Here is an 18231-nt window from a genome sequence, read left to right as displayed (position 1 = left end):
CCCTTAGTCACCAAAAAGGTTAGGAGGGGTTATTGGAGTTACGGGATAGGGTGGAAGTGAGGGTTTAAATGGGACGGTGCAGACTCGATGGGCTGAACGGCCTCCTTCTGCACTATATGTTCTATGTTCTATGTTCAAAGAGTTCTCCCCCTCCCATCCGCCTAAGATTAAATAGAAATAAATAATCCCCCCCCGAACAGCTGACGGTGTCTTGCTCCTAGAAAAAGGAAATGAATGGCTGCCATCTCGAATAGAATCCTTCTACCTTCTACCGAGCCTCTAATGGTGTCCTTGACTGTCTCAAGGTGCAAGAACTCCATTAGATCTCCCAACCAAACCTAGAAATTGGGTCGAGTAGAAGAACTCAAACCCAGAGGCAAAGCTGCAGCCATCACCCCTGTCTGCAGCACCGGCGATTTCAAAACCACAAAAATGTCCACCAGTGGACAAGGCTCTATCCCAAGAATCCCAGACATGGTCTTAAAGAAGGAGACCCAAAAGCTTACAAGTTCAGGACACGAACATATGGGCATGATTCGCTGGACCCCAAGAACAACATTTTCCACTCCCGAGAAAAAAACATTCATCCTCACCTTGGTCAGATGTGCCCTGTGCCCTGTGCACCACTTTGAACTGAATCAAGTTGAGCCTAGCACATGAGGAGGTAGAGTTGACCCTGTGAAGAGTCTCACTCCACACCCCTCCCTTAAAAACCGGACTCAGCTCTCCCTCACACTTCCTCCTCACCTCAGTCAATGGAACCTGCTCTGCCGACAAGATCTGGCCGTAAACATCCAAAATCTTTCCCTTACCCACCTTGGCCAGAGATAAAATTCTAATCAGGAGGGAGGGCGAAGGTGCCAAGTCAAACAACGGGATTTCTTTACACAGGAAGTTACGCACCTAAAAATATCTAAATAAATTAGACATCGGGAGTTGAAATTTACCCACCAGTCCCTCAAATCCAATAACCTATCTCCCATAAATAGGTCCTCAAACCTCTCCAGCCCCCCACTCCCCAGGACCTGAACTTCAAGTCTAAAGTCACTGGCGAAAAGAGACATTTCCTACAAATAGGGGTTGACAACGACATGGAGCCAAGCTTAAAATGTTGTCTAAACTGTCCCAAATCCTCAGCATGGACACCACTACCAAACTCGAGGTGAACTTTGCAGAGGAAAACAAAAGAGAGGCAGTTACCAAGGCCTCCAAGTTGGAACCACTACAAAAGTCCTCCTCCACCTGCCCCCATACGGAATTCAGATCTCAGCACTTTTTCAATATTAGCTGCCCAGTAATAAAATAATAAATTAGGTAAGGCTAAGCTACCCAACTGTCTCACTGAAGAAACGCCCTACTGGCTCAAGAGAGCCACCTCCACACCCTGCAACACTGTGCCATGCACTATTAACATCTCAGCTGTCTTTGCCAGTGCTGACCAAATTGGAGCTAGGGACATGTCGATTGAATTGTGGAGACTCTTGGAGATGGCCTGCTGCTCTTTCTTAAAATTCACTGCCAAGATGCGTATGAGCATCTTGATCGTCAAGACATGACCTGAGTCACGGCAATGACCTCCACTATTTTCCCGACAGACGAGCCTCAAGAGGCTTCCGAATTGGTTGACAATTCTTTATTTGCTGGCTCCTTCGACCTAGACCTCCTGGGCATTTCCCTTGTGTGGGACCCTTATCCTATTGAATTATTGAAATTTCAGCCCAGACACCCCCCCAAAAACTGGGCGAAAAGGGCAAAAACTAAATACATCTATGTGTGACTACTCCCTACATGCCACCACCGGAAGTCCACCATGCAAATATTACTGACCTGATGATAATATACAGAATGCATGAATATGATATAATTTTTGAATTGTTTACTCTTTTACTATAGGTAGAGCCGTTTTTCTCTGGAAAAAATGGATAAGTTGTCTGAGAAAGGTTATTAAAATTATGAAGTATTTGAAAGGGGTAGACATAGAGGAGATATTTCGACTTGCAGGGTTGTCCGGAACTAGAGGCCATAATTATAAGACAGTCATAAATAGACACTATCCTTGATGGTGGGACGCTTCAGTGAAACATTTGAAAAATGACTAATAGTGGCTTTTAAGACATGTCCAGAAATTCTTCAGGGAGAAATCCAAGGATTGTGCTGGGATAGCAGACACCAGTACTCTCCCATGCTAGTCTTAATAGAGTGCGGAGGGGAGGATCAGTGGGAGTGTAACTAATTTGCTATAGAGCTTATGGTGCAACTCCAGAGCCCCACAGACCTTTTAGCTGCCTACTGCCTGAAAGACACTTTGGGGCACAAATGTTTAGGAAGTGGCCAGTTTATTGATTCCCAGAAAACTAATAAACAAATAGTGCACCCACCCTGACACAGAAGTGTAATTATTATTGCCGAATGTCAATCATTAAATAATATTTTATGATTTTAAGGTCTATTTTAAGTAAGCATTTATGGTCTGATAGTTCAGTTTTAGACATTATTGGACTAACTAGAATTTTCTTCTTCCTCATAGGGCATTTGCAATACTCTGTCATTTTTCAGTTTCACATCCTCACAAGGTGAACCATTTGACAGTACTCGTATCCTGTTTGAATTGGAAGGTACTATACTAGAGTCTTCATCAGAATATGCACATCAGCTCAATTAAATCTTTGATCAATGTACCCTACCTCTAACACAAACTATGTATGAGTACAATTACTTTGCTGTGAGCTGACAGTTCCATAAAAGAAAACAGTTAATAAGCTAATACAAAAGCACCCTTCCGATAACCTTTCCAATTCTCTCACTGGCCTTAAAGGAGGGCAGCTCAGAAGGTGTTAATAGTTAAATAACTGTGCTAACCCCAAACATGATTTACCATTTTCAACTTTCTTTTCTCCAGATCTATATCTGTAAATAATAAATTAGATCCCACAGGGTTATGCTGAACCCCAACCAGTTCACAGGACCAATGATCGGACATTTGTTGAAGAAAGAAAAGGAACAAATACACCGGACAACATCTGTAGGAAATATCAATTCAATAAGAAACTAATGGTGTTTTGAGGAAAATGCTGTCAACAAAAAGCTGCATTGCAGACATAGCTTATGTGCATGTTAAGCTCAGGTATCAACTGTTAATAAGATCATTTAATGGACAAGTTGTCACGCCTGCTGTGGTATATAATGCTGCATAGTCTGAGAAAAATAAGTTAGCTAGAATTTGGGAACTGCATCAGAGTGCTTTTCAATCCCTTTGTATCAATATCGAGCTCAGCTGCATTGTACGGTACAAAGCAGTTCATTGAAGAGTGGAGGTCATAGCTTATTCCATCGTACAATTTAACCACAGAAATTTAACACAGAAATCTTTCTATCATTAACCTTGACATGGGAAGCAATATTCCCTTCTAAAGAAATTGCCATATTATTAGCAAATTCTGTTAATTTAAGGAAGTTGAATGGAAACAAGTTAAATTTAATGAAACCAAAACAAGACTTGATGGATGAAAATCAGTTCTGATATTACAATCAAATTATTCACATTACAGGAACAAGTTAATAGGATATCACTCTACTACCAAAAGGTTCCTGCTGGTATGAACAATTTTATCACTTACCCACAGGCCGCTATCTTTCCATTCTCTAAAGCAAAGAGTGTATGGCGTTCTCCACAGGCTACCTGGTTCACTTTCCCGAAGAACAGACTCCTTAGCAAGTGTGGCTCCAGCTAAAAGGATAAAGTTGGATTCAGATTTAGAGCTCTAGAAGCTTTGACACGCTCTCCCAGTTGCTTTATTGTCGTCTTCCTTGTGCCATTATAAAATGGCACCATTATCTTAGCACAAAGCAGTGCAAGCTTTATACCAATGCTTGTATGTGCAATTGTGTCACAAAATACAGGTCATCATAATGTGCTTGTTAGCTTGTCCAATCTATGGCAATCACTTCAGTCCCAAGGGTTGAAAGACACAAGACGCAGGGAAAAATGGGAAGCAAAAGCTGAAGAAAGATCAATACTGCACTGTGAAACAAGAAGTGTAGGCTATTTACTTTTCATTGATCTGATGATGCAAGAGAAACACCTCGGACCTGGCATTCAATTGAGGGAATATGTCTTCTGTTTGTTTCACCTCAAGGTCAGCTAAAGCAAAACAAATTAGATGAAAAAATATTGTTTCAGAACAGAAAATCTATTAATCAGCATTAGTGTTACAGGAAAAGTGAAAACATTCATGAAACCAAATAAATAAATTTCATGCTACTGATGTCAACCATTCTACACATTACTTGGGAGAATATGAATAGTGCCACAATACTTAATGCAATTTAAAGCCTGTTTCCTGGCCTTGGCCTCTATTTTTTTCCCCAATAATCTCGTCATGTCCATTACTACATATGAATGAAAGTTAAATAATACCTACAAGCTTTGCTTTTTTCATGTTAAAAAATGTCCTCAGTTTGCCTCGAAAATAATACTTAAGACAATTGTTTCCACTAAAGCCTTAGGTCTGAATCTTAATTAAGGTCACTACCATTCATTGGTCATCCTGTTAAATGATAACCTCATAACTCATCCCCTGCCCGAAGGCAAGTGTTAGGCTCATTGTCTGTTGATGCTTCATCCTAAGCTATTTTCTTGGCAGGTTTTGGTTGGTGATCGGTTAGCTCAGATGGCTGGTTGGCTGGTTTGTGATGCAGGGTGACGCCAACAGCACTGGTTCAATTGCCCTACTGGCTGACGTTATTCATGTCTTCTCAACCTTATCCCATGCCTGAGTTTAGTGACTCTCAGGTTAAATAAGCTCACTCTCTCAAAATGGAGAGCAGCCTATGATCCACAGGAACTATGGCGACTTTCTTTGTCAGTGGTGGTTTGGCATTGCCTTCCATTCTCTGGAGCACGGCGAGGAGGCAGATCACAAGTTTATCTCAATGAGAACAGGAATTCAAGCTCTGTTGGCGTAAATCTGAACCACATATTAACCATCTAGCTAACTGGCCCCCTAACTGATCCATTCTTCGAGTTCTGTACCAAACTGACCCATGCATTAATTTCGCAATCTATCAATTGGGCCTCACCATCACTAACTCAAAGAAAGGAGTTTAAGAATCCACTAACTTTGTCTCTTGTTTGGACAGATCAAACAATGGAACAAACAAAAAGATAGAAGATGTCAACTCTTCAGTTGGTAATGTGCAAGGAAGTGACAGACGCCTTGCAGCTAATCGATAACGCGTGATAACCGTGATTGACATGGAACTTGATAGGCTGAACATTGACATAACTTCCCGACAAGAGATTGCACGTGCGAGCGTTGGTCTTTGAAACAAAAGTTTACAATTCAACTGACAGGGGAAGAGGAATCGCGTGAGCAAAGTGTAGGAGTCACTGTAAGGAACTCTCTACTCGTGATGATGTCATCCCTTTAAATGGTTCAGAATCTGCTTCTCAACTCAAACAGGGCCAGTTAACCTTATCATTATTCATACTGCAACACTGTTTTCCACAACAGAGACAAAAAACACCATTCTGCAAAGAATAATGAATGCTTAATCAGGGACAAGAGCAAAGGAAAGAAAATAAAGATGTGAAACAATTTTAATTCTGTAATTTTTATTTTTATTATCACTTTTTTAAACAAATTTGAAATATTAAAAAAGCCAATATTTTTAAAGCAAGAACAATTAAAGCTATGGAATCTTTTAAGTCACGTACTATTTGACACATGTGTACTTACAACATATCAATAATTTAATAAGGAATTTTATTGAGTGAAGTGGTCTTCCACTCCAACTTGATTGTAATCAGGAATCACATTTACTGACAACAAAAAAATGGGCATTTAACACCAATTCTAGATTTCTCACCACCTACAATTATCTGGGATTGTGGAAAGAGGAAACCAAACTCTGAAAACTATGCCAACCAAATTCATTTTGGATCAGAGTGGGCTTGAAAATGAGCGTGGCTAAAAAAAAAAGAACAAAATGTGGGATAAGGGAAGGAGGTCTTGCACTGGGATAACTGGAGGTCTTGAGAGTTGGTGAGTGGTAACTCATACCTGATGCGACCATCAATTCACTCAAAGACACGTGGAGAAGTAAACCGTGGTTTTAATCAGCTTAGAACTGAGCCTGCCTGTGACCAGCACAACACTGAAGGCGGCCCCGCAAGTCAGCAGCTCTTATACGTCCTGTAAAGGGGGTGGAGCCACGGGCGGAGCCACGGGCGGAGCCCGTACATGCCCCAACATATCCCGTGTGGGTGAAGCCACACAATGGCCCATAGGTAGAGCCCACAAGGTTAATAACATAACACAGTGCACTGGTGAATTATCAGTAATTATACATTCACCACAATATCCATGTGAGTCTGTACAATAATGTTAGATATGTAATTGTTCTGGTGATATTTAATCTGTCGGCAATTCAAATGCTAAAAGCTTGTGAACCACACTTGTGAGATAACATGGTAGAGCAAATAGTTAAGAACGCTGTGGAAAGAATGCTGGAAACGATAATGTTGAATTTTGTTCTCCAAACGCTTGCACCCATGATAAGTAACATTTAACGTTGGTGATAAAAGTACAGGGTGTGTGAGAGGGAGATGAGGATTGGGAAGGTGGATAAGTGTAGGAGTTGCAGCATAGTTTGGGATAAGATAGATACAGAATTAATATGGTAGCACGATGAGGCTAAGAAGGAGCAATTGAAGGGAATCTTAATGAAAATGAATACGGGAAATTCTGATTAAAGTAAAGAATTACAGGAGGTGCTTTGGTTTTATCTGGGCAGGTAGTATGGCTGATGTTGATATGAGGACAGCATTTTTGCTTTGAATGAAAGAGTTTCCAGGGTTGCATCCTCATCCTGGTGCACACCAGAAGTGGTCTGTACACAGTCAGTGAATTGATAGCTGGGTGTGTTGAGAATATTGTTCAGAGAGCCACGTCTGGTGATGATCAGATCCAGTTGGCGCCAATGTCCTGATCTTAGATGTCACCAGGACATGTTGGCCAGGTTTTCCACTCCCGATTGCGGTAGGCATCATAATTGGCACAAAGGCTAAATCTCCCGAGAATGCCTAAAACCAGATTTACAATGATGTAAAACAAGGAGGCGATCGTGTGCTTCAGACATTAACGGCTAACCGTGTTTCTTGCCACCAAATGGCGTGAATGTATTTAGTATAAATTAGCATCTCATTATGACATCTGCTTATCAGAGTTATCCCTCCACACTGGATTAAGAGCCCACGTCGGTGTGCAATTCGAACGGCATGTTTCACAACAGGATTTAAGTGGTGTGCAGCTGGCGACCTGTACTTCACTCAGGATTCCAAGGTTAGTGCTGCATCACGCCTGGAGGGCTCCGGCCTGTTTTGGGTCTCTTGCTGTGAGGCAGGTGTCCCCTCCTTGGCCTGTGCAGCTGAAACTGAGGGGGGTCACAGGGAGCGGTAGTACGTATCGGCAGGACACTCCCAGAGTCACCTGGGTGAATAGTCCTGGGGTGCCAAGCTGCTGGTCCTCATTCCCATGGGTGCCTGAGTGCCCCTGGCTGGCTTATTAAGGAGAAGGGGCAGCTGGAGTGAGATTGAGGAGCTCCGCAGCCCTCTCGAAGTGACACTGATGGATGCCACTGATGGCTACCATGATGGAGTGCAGCTCCTTCTGCAATGCAGGACCAATGTCCTGGCCAGAGGTCTCCACAGCGGCTGACATTCTACCAGTCTGACCTCAGTGTATTGGCATGCTAGCGCTATCATCTCAAACTGAAGGCAGGACAGACGCTTCCTTCAGGCGTTGCAATCTAAGGGGTAGAGCTGACATCCCTTCCTGATATTCCAGTGCTTGCCTTTGCAAAAGAAAGGAGAGATAATTAATGCAAGGTAGGTGACTCTGAAGCAGGAGAAATCACTAACAGTATAGGTGTCTGATGGATATTGTGCAGGATACCCACTTTGGTGTATGCTGCTGATCTCACTTTCAGAGCAGGCACAGTCTATACCTTCTCTGGCCAACTCCATGGCTCAAAGACCGTGAGAACCTTAATCTCGGGACATTCACCCAAGGAAAGACCTCTTCTGTTGATTGTGAGCCAGAATGTTCTGCCTGAAGCCAGATGGAGAGAGTGTGAGCAGGATGCTTGTGGGGGCAGATGTTGGAGAAGCCTGGCATGTATGGGTGGCGAGTGGAGCCCTGGACAGGTGAAGACTTTCACTTCAGAGGAAATGAGACCCGATTGAGATATGAGGGTGTGTGAGAATGAGTGGTGATATCTCTTGAGGAGGCAGCGAGTAAGATCCTTGTGAATGTGTGATGGGTTTGTGAGTGTATGAATTGTTAGTGATGAGATGGTTGACTTACCCTGGCAGAATGGAGGAGATCATTTATCCTCTTTTTGCATTGGGTGGCTGTCCTCTTATGCAGTGCATTTGCACTGCAACCACCTCCCAAGCTAGATGTGTGGAACTCCTGCAGGCAGAGCGGGGTGCAAAACATGGGCCTTGACTGCATCCAACAGGCACACCAGTGAGGCATCACTGAATTTGGAGACTGTATGCTTTCTGCTTTTGGAAGCTATGTCTTCACTGGAGCAGTCCGAGGCTGCAGAGAGTGTGAATGTTGTGCAGGGCCACCATTTAATTATGATGCCCAGAGTTAGGGAGTTAGTGCTGAGCTCACAGCCAGGCGGGTGAAGAGATGCTGCCCACCAACAAAATGGCATGAACATTTAATGATATTTGGGTGCACCATACAATGTAAAAACCTGCCACTACAGTCACATTTGAACACCATTTTTCGAGAAGTGATGAAGTCAGTCGAGGCTTTATTAAGCAAGACTTGTTCCCCAGCAGCTCAGTTACAGAATGCGGCTGCTGGGAGAACCCTGGCTCTTATACTCCGCCTTACTGGGTGGAGCCAGCAGGCGGCAGATCCAATCAGGACCCAGTGTCTGTCTACCAATAGCCTCTCGGCATCACAGGTACCGTACTACCCCTAATACATGCCACCACATTCACCCCTTGTTCGATTGAATTGGATTGGATTTGTTTATTGTCACGTGTACCGAGGTACAGGGAAAAGTATTTTTCTGCGAGCAGCTCAACAGATCATTAAGTACATGAGAAGAAAAGGGAATAAAAGAAAATACATAATAGGGCAACACAACATATACAATGTGACTACATAAGCACCGGCATCGGATGAAGCATACAGGGTGTAGTGTTAATGAAGTCAGTCCAGAAGAGGGTCATTTAGGAGTCTGGTGCCAGTGGGGAAAAAGCTGTTTTTGACTCTGTTCGTGCGTGTTCTCACACTTCTGTATCTCCTGCCCGATGGAAGAAGTTGGAAGAGTGAGTAAGCCGGGTGGGAGGGATCTTTGATTATACTGCCCGCTTTCCCCAGGCAGCGGGAGGTGTAGATGGAGTCAATGGATGGGAGGCAGGTTTGTGTGATGGACTGGGCTGTGTTCACGACTCTCTGAAGTTTCTTGCGGACCTGGGCCGAGCAGTTGCCATACCAGGCTGTGATGCAGCCTGATAGGATGCTCTCTATGGTCGATAGGATGCTTTCTATGGTCGATAGGATGCTTTCTATGGTTAAAAAGGAACCCGGCAGGGTGGTGGGTCGCATGGTGGTAGGGGTTTACAAAGCTGGTCCAGGAATTACCTTCATACAGTGGCTATGCATTGATCTCAACAGTTAACTATTTACAGATTTTGGCTGAATTATTTACAGATTTTTGTTATGTCACACGGATTCCACGAGTCGAGTCGTCCTCATCGATCATCCCAGCCCCGGTGGTTGTGCAGGTGCTGGCTCGGGCACTGTCATCTCTGGGAGCATTGCGCTGTTTGTTCCTGTTTCCTTACTCCTGGGCGGGCAAGGGAGGAGGACCGATCCACCCGGGAAGGGAGTGGCTGTGGGGTGTGCCGGCGGGACGGAGGGGGTGATTGGTGTTGGGGTGGTGTGTGTGTGGTTCCGGAGGGTGCCAGGTCCCGCAGGGAGACCGTGTCCTGTCGGCCGTCAGGGTACGACACATAGGCGTACTGAGGGTTTGCATGGAGAAGGTAAACCCTCTCGACCAACGGGTCCGATTTGTGCGCCCGCACATGCTTTCGGAGCAAATGGGTCCTGGGATGACAGCCAGGTCGGCAGCGACATTCCAGAAGAGGACTTCCTAGGGAAGACAAGGAGGCGCTTGTGGGGCGTTTGATTAGTGGTGGTACACAGCAGTGACTGGATGGAGTGGAGGGCATCTGGGAGGACTTTCTGCCAACGGGAAACAGGGAGACTTCTGGACCGTAGAGCCAGTAGGACGGTCTTCCAGACCGTACCGTTCTCCCTCTCTACCTGACCGTTCCCCCGGGGGTTGTAACTGGTCGTCCTGCTCGAGGCAATGCCCTTGCTGAGCAAGAACTGATGCAGTTCATCGCTCATGAAGGAGGACCCCTTATCGCTATGGATGTACGCGGGGAACCGAACAGTGTAAAGCTGGTGCAGAGAGCTTTAATGACTGTGGCCGCAGTCATGTCGGGGCAGGGGATGGCGAAGGGGAAACGGGAGTATTCGTCCACCACGTTTAGGACGTACGCGTTGCGGTCGGTGGAGGGGAGGGGGCCTTTGAAATCCAGACTGAGGCGCTCAAAGGGACGGTAAGCCTTTATCAGGTGCACTCTATCTGCCGTGAAAAAGTGCGGCTTGCACTCTGCGCAGATTTGGCAGTTCCTGGTGGCAGTTCGGACCTCCTCAACCGAGTAGGGGAGGTTGCGGGTCTTCACAAAGTGGTAGAATCGAGTGACCCCCGGGTGGCACAGGTCCTCGTGGAGGGCTTGGAGGCAGTCTACTTGTGTGTTGGCACATGTGCCGCGAGATAGGGCATCGGACGGCTCATTCAGCTTTCCGGGGCAATACAAGGTCTCAGAGTTATACAGTTATACAGGTGGCGAGCTCGATCCTCCACCTCAAGATCTTGTCATTCTTGATTTTGCCCCGCTGTGCATTATCGAACATAAAGGCTACCGACCGTTGGTCAGTGAGGAGAGTGAATCTCCTGCCGGCCAGGTAATGCCTCCAATGTCGCACAGCTTCCATTATGACTTGGGCTTCCTTTTCCACTGAGGAGTGGCGGATTTCTGAGGCGTGGAGGGTCCGGGAGAAAAAGGCCACAGGTCTGCCCGCTTGGTTGAGAGTGGCTGTCAGAGCTACATCGGATGTGTCACTTTCGACTTGGAAGGGGAGGGACTCGTCGATTGCGTGCATTGTGGCCTTTGCGATATCCGCTTTGATGCGGCTGAAGGCCTGGCGGGCCTCTGTCGACAGGGGGAAGGTAGTGGACTGAATTAACGGGCGGGCCTTGTCTGCATATTGGGGAACCCACTGGGCGTAATGCAAGAAGAAGCCCAGGCAGCGTTTCAGGGCTTTGGAGCAGTGGGGGAGGGGAAATTCCATAAGGGGGCGCATTCAGGGTTGGGGCCTATCACTCCATTACGCACTACGTATCCCAAGATGGCCAGATGGTTGGTGCTAAACAAGCATTTTTCCTCATTATAGGTGAGGTTCAGGGCATTAGCGGTCTGGAGGAATTTGCAGAGGTTGGCGTCGTGGTCCTGCTGGTCATGGCCGCAGATGGTTACATTGTCGAGGTATGGGAACGTGGCCCGCAAACCGTGCTGGTCAACCATTCGGTCCATCTCCCGTTGGAAGACCGAGACTCCGTTCGTGACGCCAAATGGGACACTTAAAAAGTGGTAGAGCCGCCCATCTGCCTCGAAGGCTGTGTACTTGTGGCCACTCGGGCGGATGGGGAACTGGTGATATGTGGACTTAAGGTGCATGGTGGAAAAGACCTTGTACTGTGCAATCCGATTGACCGTGTTGGATATGCGGGGGAGAGGGTACGCATCTAGCTGCGTGTACTTATTGATGGTTTGACTATAGTCTACGACCATCCTCTGCTTCTCCCCGGTCTTTACAACTACCACCTGGGCTCTCAAGGGACTATTGCTGCCCTGGATTATGCCTTCCTTCAGCAGCCGCTGGACCTCAGACCGGATAAACGATAAACGTCCGATCCTGGGCTCCGTATTGTCTGCTGCTAGTGGCGATAGGTTTGCAATCCGGGGTGAGGTTCGCAAACAAGGAAGGCGGTTCAACCTTGAGGGTCGCGAGGCTGCAGATGGTGAGTGGGGGTATAGGGCCGCCGAATTAGAATGCTAGGCTCTGGAGGTTACATTGGAAATCTAACCCTAGGAGAGTGGGAGCGCAGAGGTGGGTAAGGACATAAAGCCGATAATTCTTAAACTCCCTCCCTTGCACTGTTAGGTTCGCGATGCAGAACCCTTTGATCTCTACGGAATGGGATCCCGCTGCCAGGAAAATCGTTTGGGTGCTTGGACGAATGGAAAGAAAACAGCGTCTTACCGTATCTGGATGGATAAAACGTTCCGTGCTCCCAGAGTCGATCAGACATGGCGTCTCGTACCCGTTGACCAGCACCGTTGTTGTTGCCGTTTGGAGCGTCCGGGGCCGCGACTGGTCCAGGGTCACCGAAGCCAGTCGTGGTTGATGCATCAGGGCGTTTACTTCAGACCCCGTGGAGCTGTCTATGCTGGGGTCCTTGGCTATCAGCCAAGATGGCGGCGTCCATGGATTGCACGTGGTCGGGGGCGGACAAAATGGCCACGCCCATGGATCGCACGTGGCCGGGGGGGTAAGAAGATGGCGGCGCCCATCCTCCCCGCGTGGCGTTCGGGACCCAAAATGGCGGCGCCTGTTGGCCGCACATGGATCGTTGGTGGGGTTGCGTCTGCTGTCCCCGTTCTCCCCCAGAGATTGTGGCGACCCCCCGGGACTGGCACACCGCTGAGTAGTGCCCCTTTTTGCCGCAGCTTTTACAGATGGCTGAGCGGGCCGGGCAGCGCTGCCGTGGGTGTTTCGACTGCCCGCAAAAATAACAGCGGGGCCCACCTGGGTGGTCTGGTGCTCTGGCCGTGCAGGCTTGCGGAGGGATGGGGGATGCCGGGGAGTTGGTCGCAACGGGGGCCCAAGGAGCCCAAGGGGCTGCCACGCGGTCGGGGCCGTAGGCGCGGGCATTTTGTGAGGCCACGTCAAGGAAGGTTGCAAGGGCCCGTGCCTCTGTGAGTTCTAATGAGTCTCTCTCTAGCAGCCGCTGGCAAATTTGAGAAGAAGTCATACCTGCCACAAAAGCATCCCTGATTAGGAGCTCCGTATATTCGTTTGCGCTCCCCGATGGGCAGTTGCAGTTCCTTCCCAATATCAGCAACGTGCTGTAGAACTCGTCCAGCGATTCTCTGGGGATTTGCCGTCTCATCGCGAGTTGGTGGCGTGCATAGACTTGGTTTACGGGCCGAATGTAGAACCCTTTCAGCGTGGTGAGCGCTGTTGGGAAATCCTCCACGTCTTCGAAAAGCGTGTAGATCTCCGGGCTCACCCTGGAATGCAGGACCTGCATTTTCTGGTCTTCTGTGGTCCGGCCGGGGGCCGTTCGGAGGTATCCTTCGAAGCATGCTAGCCAGTGTTTACTATGGCCGCTGAGTTTGCTGCATGGGGGCTGATTCGCAGACACTCCGGAGCGATCGGCTCCATAGTTTTTTAAGTCTGCTTAATAAATTGTGGCGCAACCAATTACTCACGAGTCGAGAAGTGATGAAGTCAATCGAAGCTTTATTAAGCAAGACTTGTTCCCCAGCAGCTCAGTTACAGAATGCGGCTGCTGGGAGAACCCGGGCTCTTCTACTCCGCCTTACTGGGTGGAGCCAGCAGGCGGCAGATCCAATCAGGACCCAGTGTCAATCTACCAATAGCCTCTCGGCATCACAGGTACCGTACTACCCCAATACATACCACCACACTCATAAGATCTTTCAAAAGTCATTGGAGTCAGTGAAAGTACCAGAGGATTGGAAAATCACTGTTGTAACCCCCCTGTTCAAGAAGGGAACAAGAAAAAAAAAAAAAAGATGGAAAATTATAGGCCAATTAGCCTAACCTCGGTTGTTGGCAAGATTCTAGAATCCATCGTTAAGGATGAGATTTCTAAATTCTTGGAAGTGCAGGGTCGGATTAGGACAAGTCAGCATGGATTTAGTAAGGGGAGGTCGTGCCTGACAAACCTGTTAGAGTTCTTTGAAGAGATAACAAATCGGTTAGACCACGGAGAGCCAATGGATGTTATCTATCTTGACTTCCTAAAGGTCTTTGATAAGGTGCCTCACGGGAGACTGCTGAGTAAAATAAGGGCCCATGGTATTCGAGGCAAGGTACTAACATGGATTGACGATAGGCTGTCAGGCAGAAGGCAGAGAGTTGGGATAAAAGGTTCTTTTTCGGAATGGCAACCGGTGACGAGTGGTGTCCCGCAGGGTTCAGTGTTGGGGCCACAGCTGTTCTCTTTATATATTAACGATCTAGATGACGGGACTGGGAGCATTCTGGCTAAGTTTGCCGATGATACAAAGATAGGTGGAGGGGCAGGTAGAATGGAGGAGGTGGGGAGGCTGCAGAAAGATTTAGACAGTTTAGGAGAGTGGTCCAAGAAATGGCTGATGAAATTCAACGTGGGCAAGTGCGAGGTCTTGCACTTTGGAAAAAAGAATAGAGGCATGGACTATTTTCTAAACAGTGACAAAATTCATAATGCTGAAATGCAAAGGGACTTGTGAGTCCTAGTCCAGGATTCTCTAAAGGTAAATTTGCAGGTTGAGTCCGTAATTAAGAAAGCAAATGCAATGTTGTCATTCATCTCAAGAGACTTGGAATATAAAAGCAGGGATGTACTTCTGAAGCTTTATAAAACACTAGTTAGGCCCGATTTAGAATACTGTGAGCAATTTTGGGCCCCACACCTCAGGAAGGACATACTGGCACTGGAGCGGGTCCAGCGGAGATTCACACGGATGATCCCAGGAATGGTAGGCCTAACATACGATGAACGTCTGAGGATCCTGGGATTATATTCATTGGAGTTTAGGAGGTTGAGGGGAGATCTAATAGAAACTTACAAGATAATGGAATGGCTTAGATAGGGTGGACGTAGGGAAGTTGTTTCCATTAGCAGAGGAGACTAGGACCCGGGGGCACAGCCTTAGAATAATCTCGAGGAATTAAGGGCTATGGAGAGAGAGCGGATAAATGGAGTTGAAATCAGCCATGATTGAATGGTGGAGTCGACTCGAGGTGCCGAATGGCCTTACTTCCGCTCCTATGTCTTATGGCCTTATGGTCTTAAGATTAGCTGGCCTTGCTTAAGTTGAAAGGCAGATGGAGAGAATATGTTCTGAACCATTTATGATGGGTTATATCCTTGAAAGTAGAGAATTCCTTACAACAAAGCCTACACCTTGCTCATGTATTCCCTCCTTTCACCAATACACCTCTTGAGCCTGGTCTCTTGTCGGGATGCTATGTCACTGTTCAACCTATCAATTTTCATGTTGATTCCAGCTGTCTAGTGTGTATTATCGATCAGCTGAAATTATTTTGTTAGCCCCATGTCCATGGTCTTGATGTCCCAGATTGTCAAGCAAAGGATTGGCACCTTCTTTCTTTTTGTTTCTTTCATTTGTTTGCCAGGTGTAATAGATTCCATCCACTTGCTGAACAGAGGCACAAAGTTCCAAGAACCCATTGATGGTGATGGATGGTGGCAGTCACACTTTATTAGCTGGGGGCTGTCCAATTTGAGATGGATGGTGGAAGTCCAGTGGGACATGATGCCTCCCAATCAATGGGAGACAGCCGCAGCATCCATTCTCTCGTTGGGTTTATCACCCGTAACTGCTGCGTTCTGTGTCGTGTAAACACTCTGCAGCAAAATTAGATTGTCCAGGGTGCAAGCCTCGGTAAACTTTATGGAGATCCTGGGCTTCTCAAGCATCAGGGTTCCCTTCTCCACCTCCCTGAAGCATAAAGCATTATATGCGACACTGGCTTAGTTGCAGGAGGTGCTAGAATGATGGTATATTTAAACAGAAGTCTGCCTTAGAGCTCTACTCCAGCCTTTTTGTCAGGGTTCACTCCCTTAGCCTTCAACTCTCTTAAGGTATCCACAAGACAGTGGAGCTATTTGCTCATTGATGGGAGTTAGGTTGACTAGTGCCAGGGTGTATCCGCAGGCCGGTGTGCCTGCTCACTGCATGGCTGGGGATAAACCCGCCTCCGAGTTCCGCTGAAGCTTTAGCCTTGGTCCATGAGGGACCCAGCTTCCATGTGTCACCATATAGAGGCACGGCTGAGGACTTGCCAAGAGAGAGGCAGGGAGAGACCTACACATTTGGTTCTCTGCTTGGCATTGTGCTAGCCAGTGGTGTAGGCTGAAAAGGAGAAACAAACTAGCACACAAAAGTGAAAAGCATGTTCACTCTTCATATACTAGACGCACCACATTGACCTGTTGGATACACACACAGTGCTACAGTGTCTTCAAAATGAAACTCACAGGCACCTCCAACAATGTAGCACTTGACTGCATGTTAGCTGAAGCTCAACAGTACAGTTTGAACCCACAGTCATTTACAGTGTACTGTGCATAACAAATCAATAATTCCAATAAATAACTGATATTTTAGTGATCCCAATAACATTCTTACAATCTAAGTATTTGCATTGAAGATCTCTGCCATTTTTGTAATAGGATAACAGCATTGTCGAAGCTATGATGATCATGTGCATTTGAATTTTTTTGTTGACTAATTGCGAATTAATTTGAATTTTCTGGGAAACCATGAGATTTATCTCCTTCCCAACATTACTTCCTGCAATTCACTCACATCCTAAAACCACTGTTTCTACAAATACTGAACATTATATATTATGACCACCTGTACAAACGATAATGTGGGCGCAAAGTCCCGCAAGAGTCAGAAAACAGGAATCTTATCAGCGAGATCTTAAGACCATAAGACACAGGAGCACAATTAGGTCATTCAATCCATTGAGTTTGCTCCAGCAATCAATCATGGCAGATATGTTTCTCATCCACATTCTCCTGCCTTCACCCATAACCCCTGATCTCCTGCAGATTTTCCACATTCCCTGTAATGATATGTAACTAGTAACTAAAGGTTAACAAGTAACTGAAGGGTTAATCACAACAACTAGCTGTAACACTACCACTAGAGGGCATTACTAGATCAACTATATAATGGAGCTCCCAGAAGCTCTAGCTCTCTTTCAGCTCTCTTTCCATGCAAGAGTTACCAGAGAACAGCAGTGTAGCAGAGATTATCTCAGCCTCGACACCACATGTAGCTTTGATGCAGTTTATACAGTTAGTCATCCTTTCTTTTTTGCTAGAGTTAGTTCAGTAGAGTGTCAAACTCATTTATTTGTTTTATCATTACTTAATAAATTCTTTCAGTTTACTTTGAAGACTCGAGTGTTCTTCAACATCATCTACTGTTTGGAACAACATATGTTACTTAAACCCAGTAATATAACATGCTACCAGGAGTAGCAATATAATATAACATGGTACCACGAGTGACTACTGAATCTACCTAGTTAAATTTAGTGAGCACAGAGAGAAGAATAGCTATTCGGCAACAGAAGCATCGCCTTCGGAACAAAACCTGATGATTCCCGGCACAATGGACAGAACACAAGCTCCTCGTCACCTCAGGATCACCGGTAACCTTAATAATAACTGGCAGTTGTTTAGAAAACACTTTCAACTGTATTTAGAAGCGTCTGATTTAACAAACGCGACAGATGCTCAAGAAATAGCTCTTTTACTGACTATGTCAACACACGATTGAGATCTACGACTCTTTTAACTGCACAGTAGGTCAAGGCAAGACAAAGTGTGAAACAATCCTTAAAATATTTGATAGCCATTGTAAAGTACAGTCAAATGAAATATTTGAGTGCTCCATCTTTGCAAAGAGATTGCAAGGGAAAGAGGAATCTTTCAACAGCTTTGCAACAGACCTTAAGCTGCTAGCACAATCCTGCAATTTTTTAATGCAGCATAATTCTAAGATTCGTGACCAAATTGTTTGGGGAATTGTTTGAGCACCTCAGAAACAATTTACTGAGTGAACAATATTTAACATTAGAAATCGCTATACAAAAATTACTTGCTCATGAACAAGATACAGAATTATTATCTAGAATATAAAATCCGTGAAAATGGCGCAAATACTCACCACAAGGCAGAGACAGCGTTGAAAGTGGAGAAGGTGGATGTTCTGAGTGGCAGCCATCTTGC

General features: G+C 46.1%; 1 protein-coding gene across 1 annotated transcript in view; it reads right to left on the bottom strand.

The window, feature by feature from the left end:
* LOC140430115 (uncharacterized) overlaps positions 1-18231 on the bottom strand; it is an 820575-nt gene that overhangs the window by 429108 nt on the left and 373236 nt on the right. The window contains exon 4 of the mRNA XM_072517631.1: positions 3618-3727. Within this exon, the coding sequence (XP_072373732.1) occupies positions 3618-3727 (110 nt within the window). The remainder of the gene's footprint in view (positions 1-3617; positions 3728-18231) is intronic.

Source organism: Scyliorhinus torazame, chromosome 9 (genome assembly GCF_047496885.1).
Source record: "Scyliorhinus torazame isolate Kashiwa2021f chromosome 9, sScyTor2.1, whole genome shotgun sequence".
Lineage (NCBI taxonomy): Eukaryota > Metazoa > Chordata > Chondrichthyes > Carcharhiniformes > Scyliorhinidae > Scyliorhinus > Scyliorhinus torazame.
The sequence above is the reverse complement of the archived record's forward strand: the minus strand, read 5'-3'. Positions and strand labels throughout refer to the sequence as shown.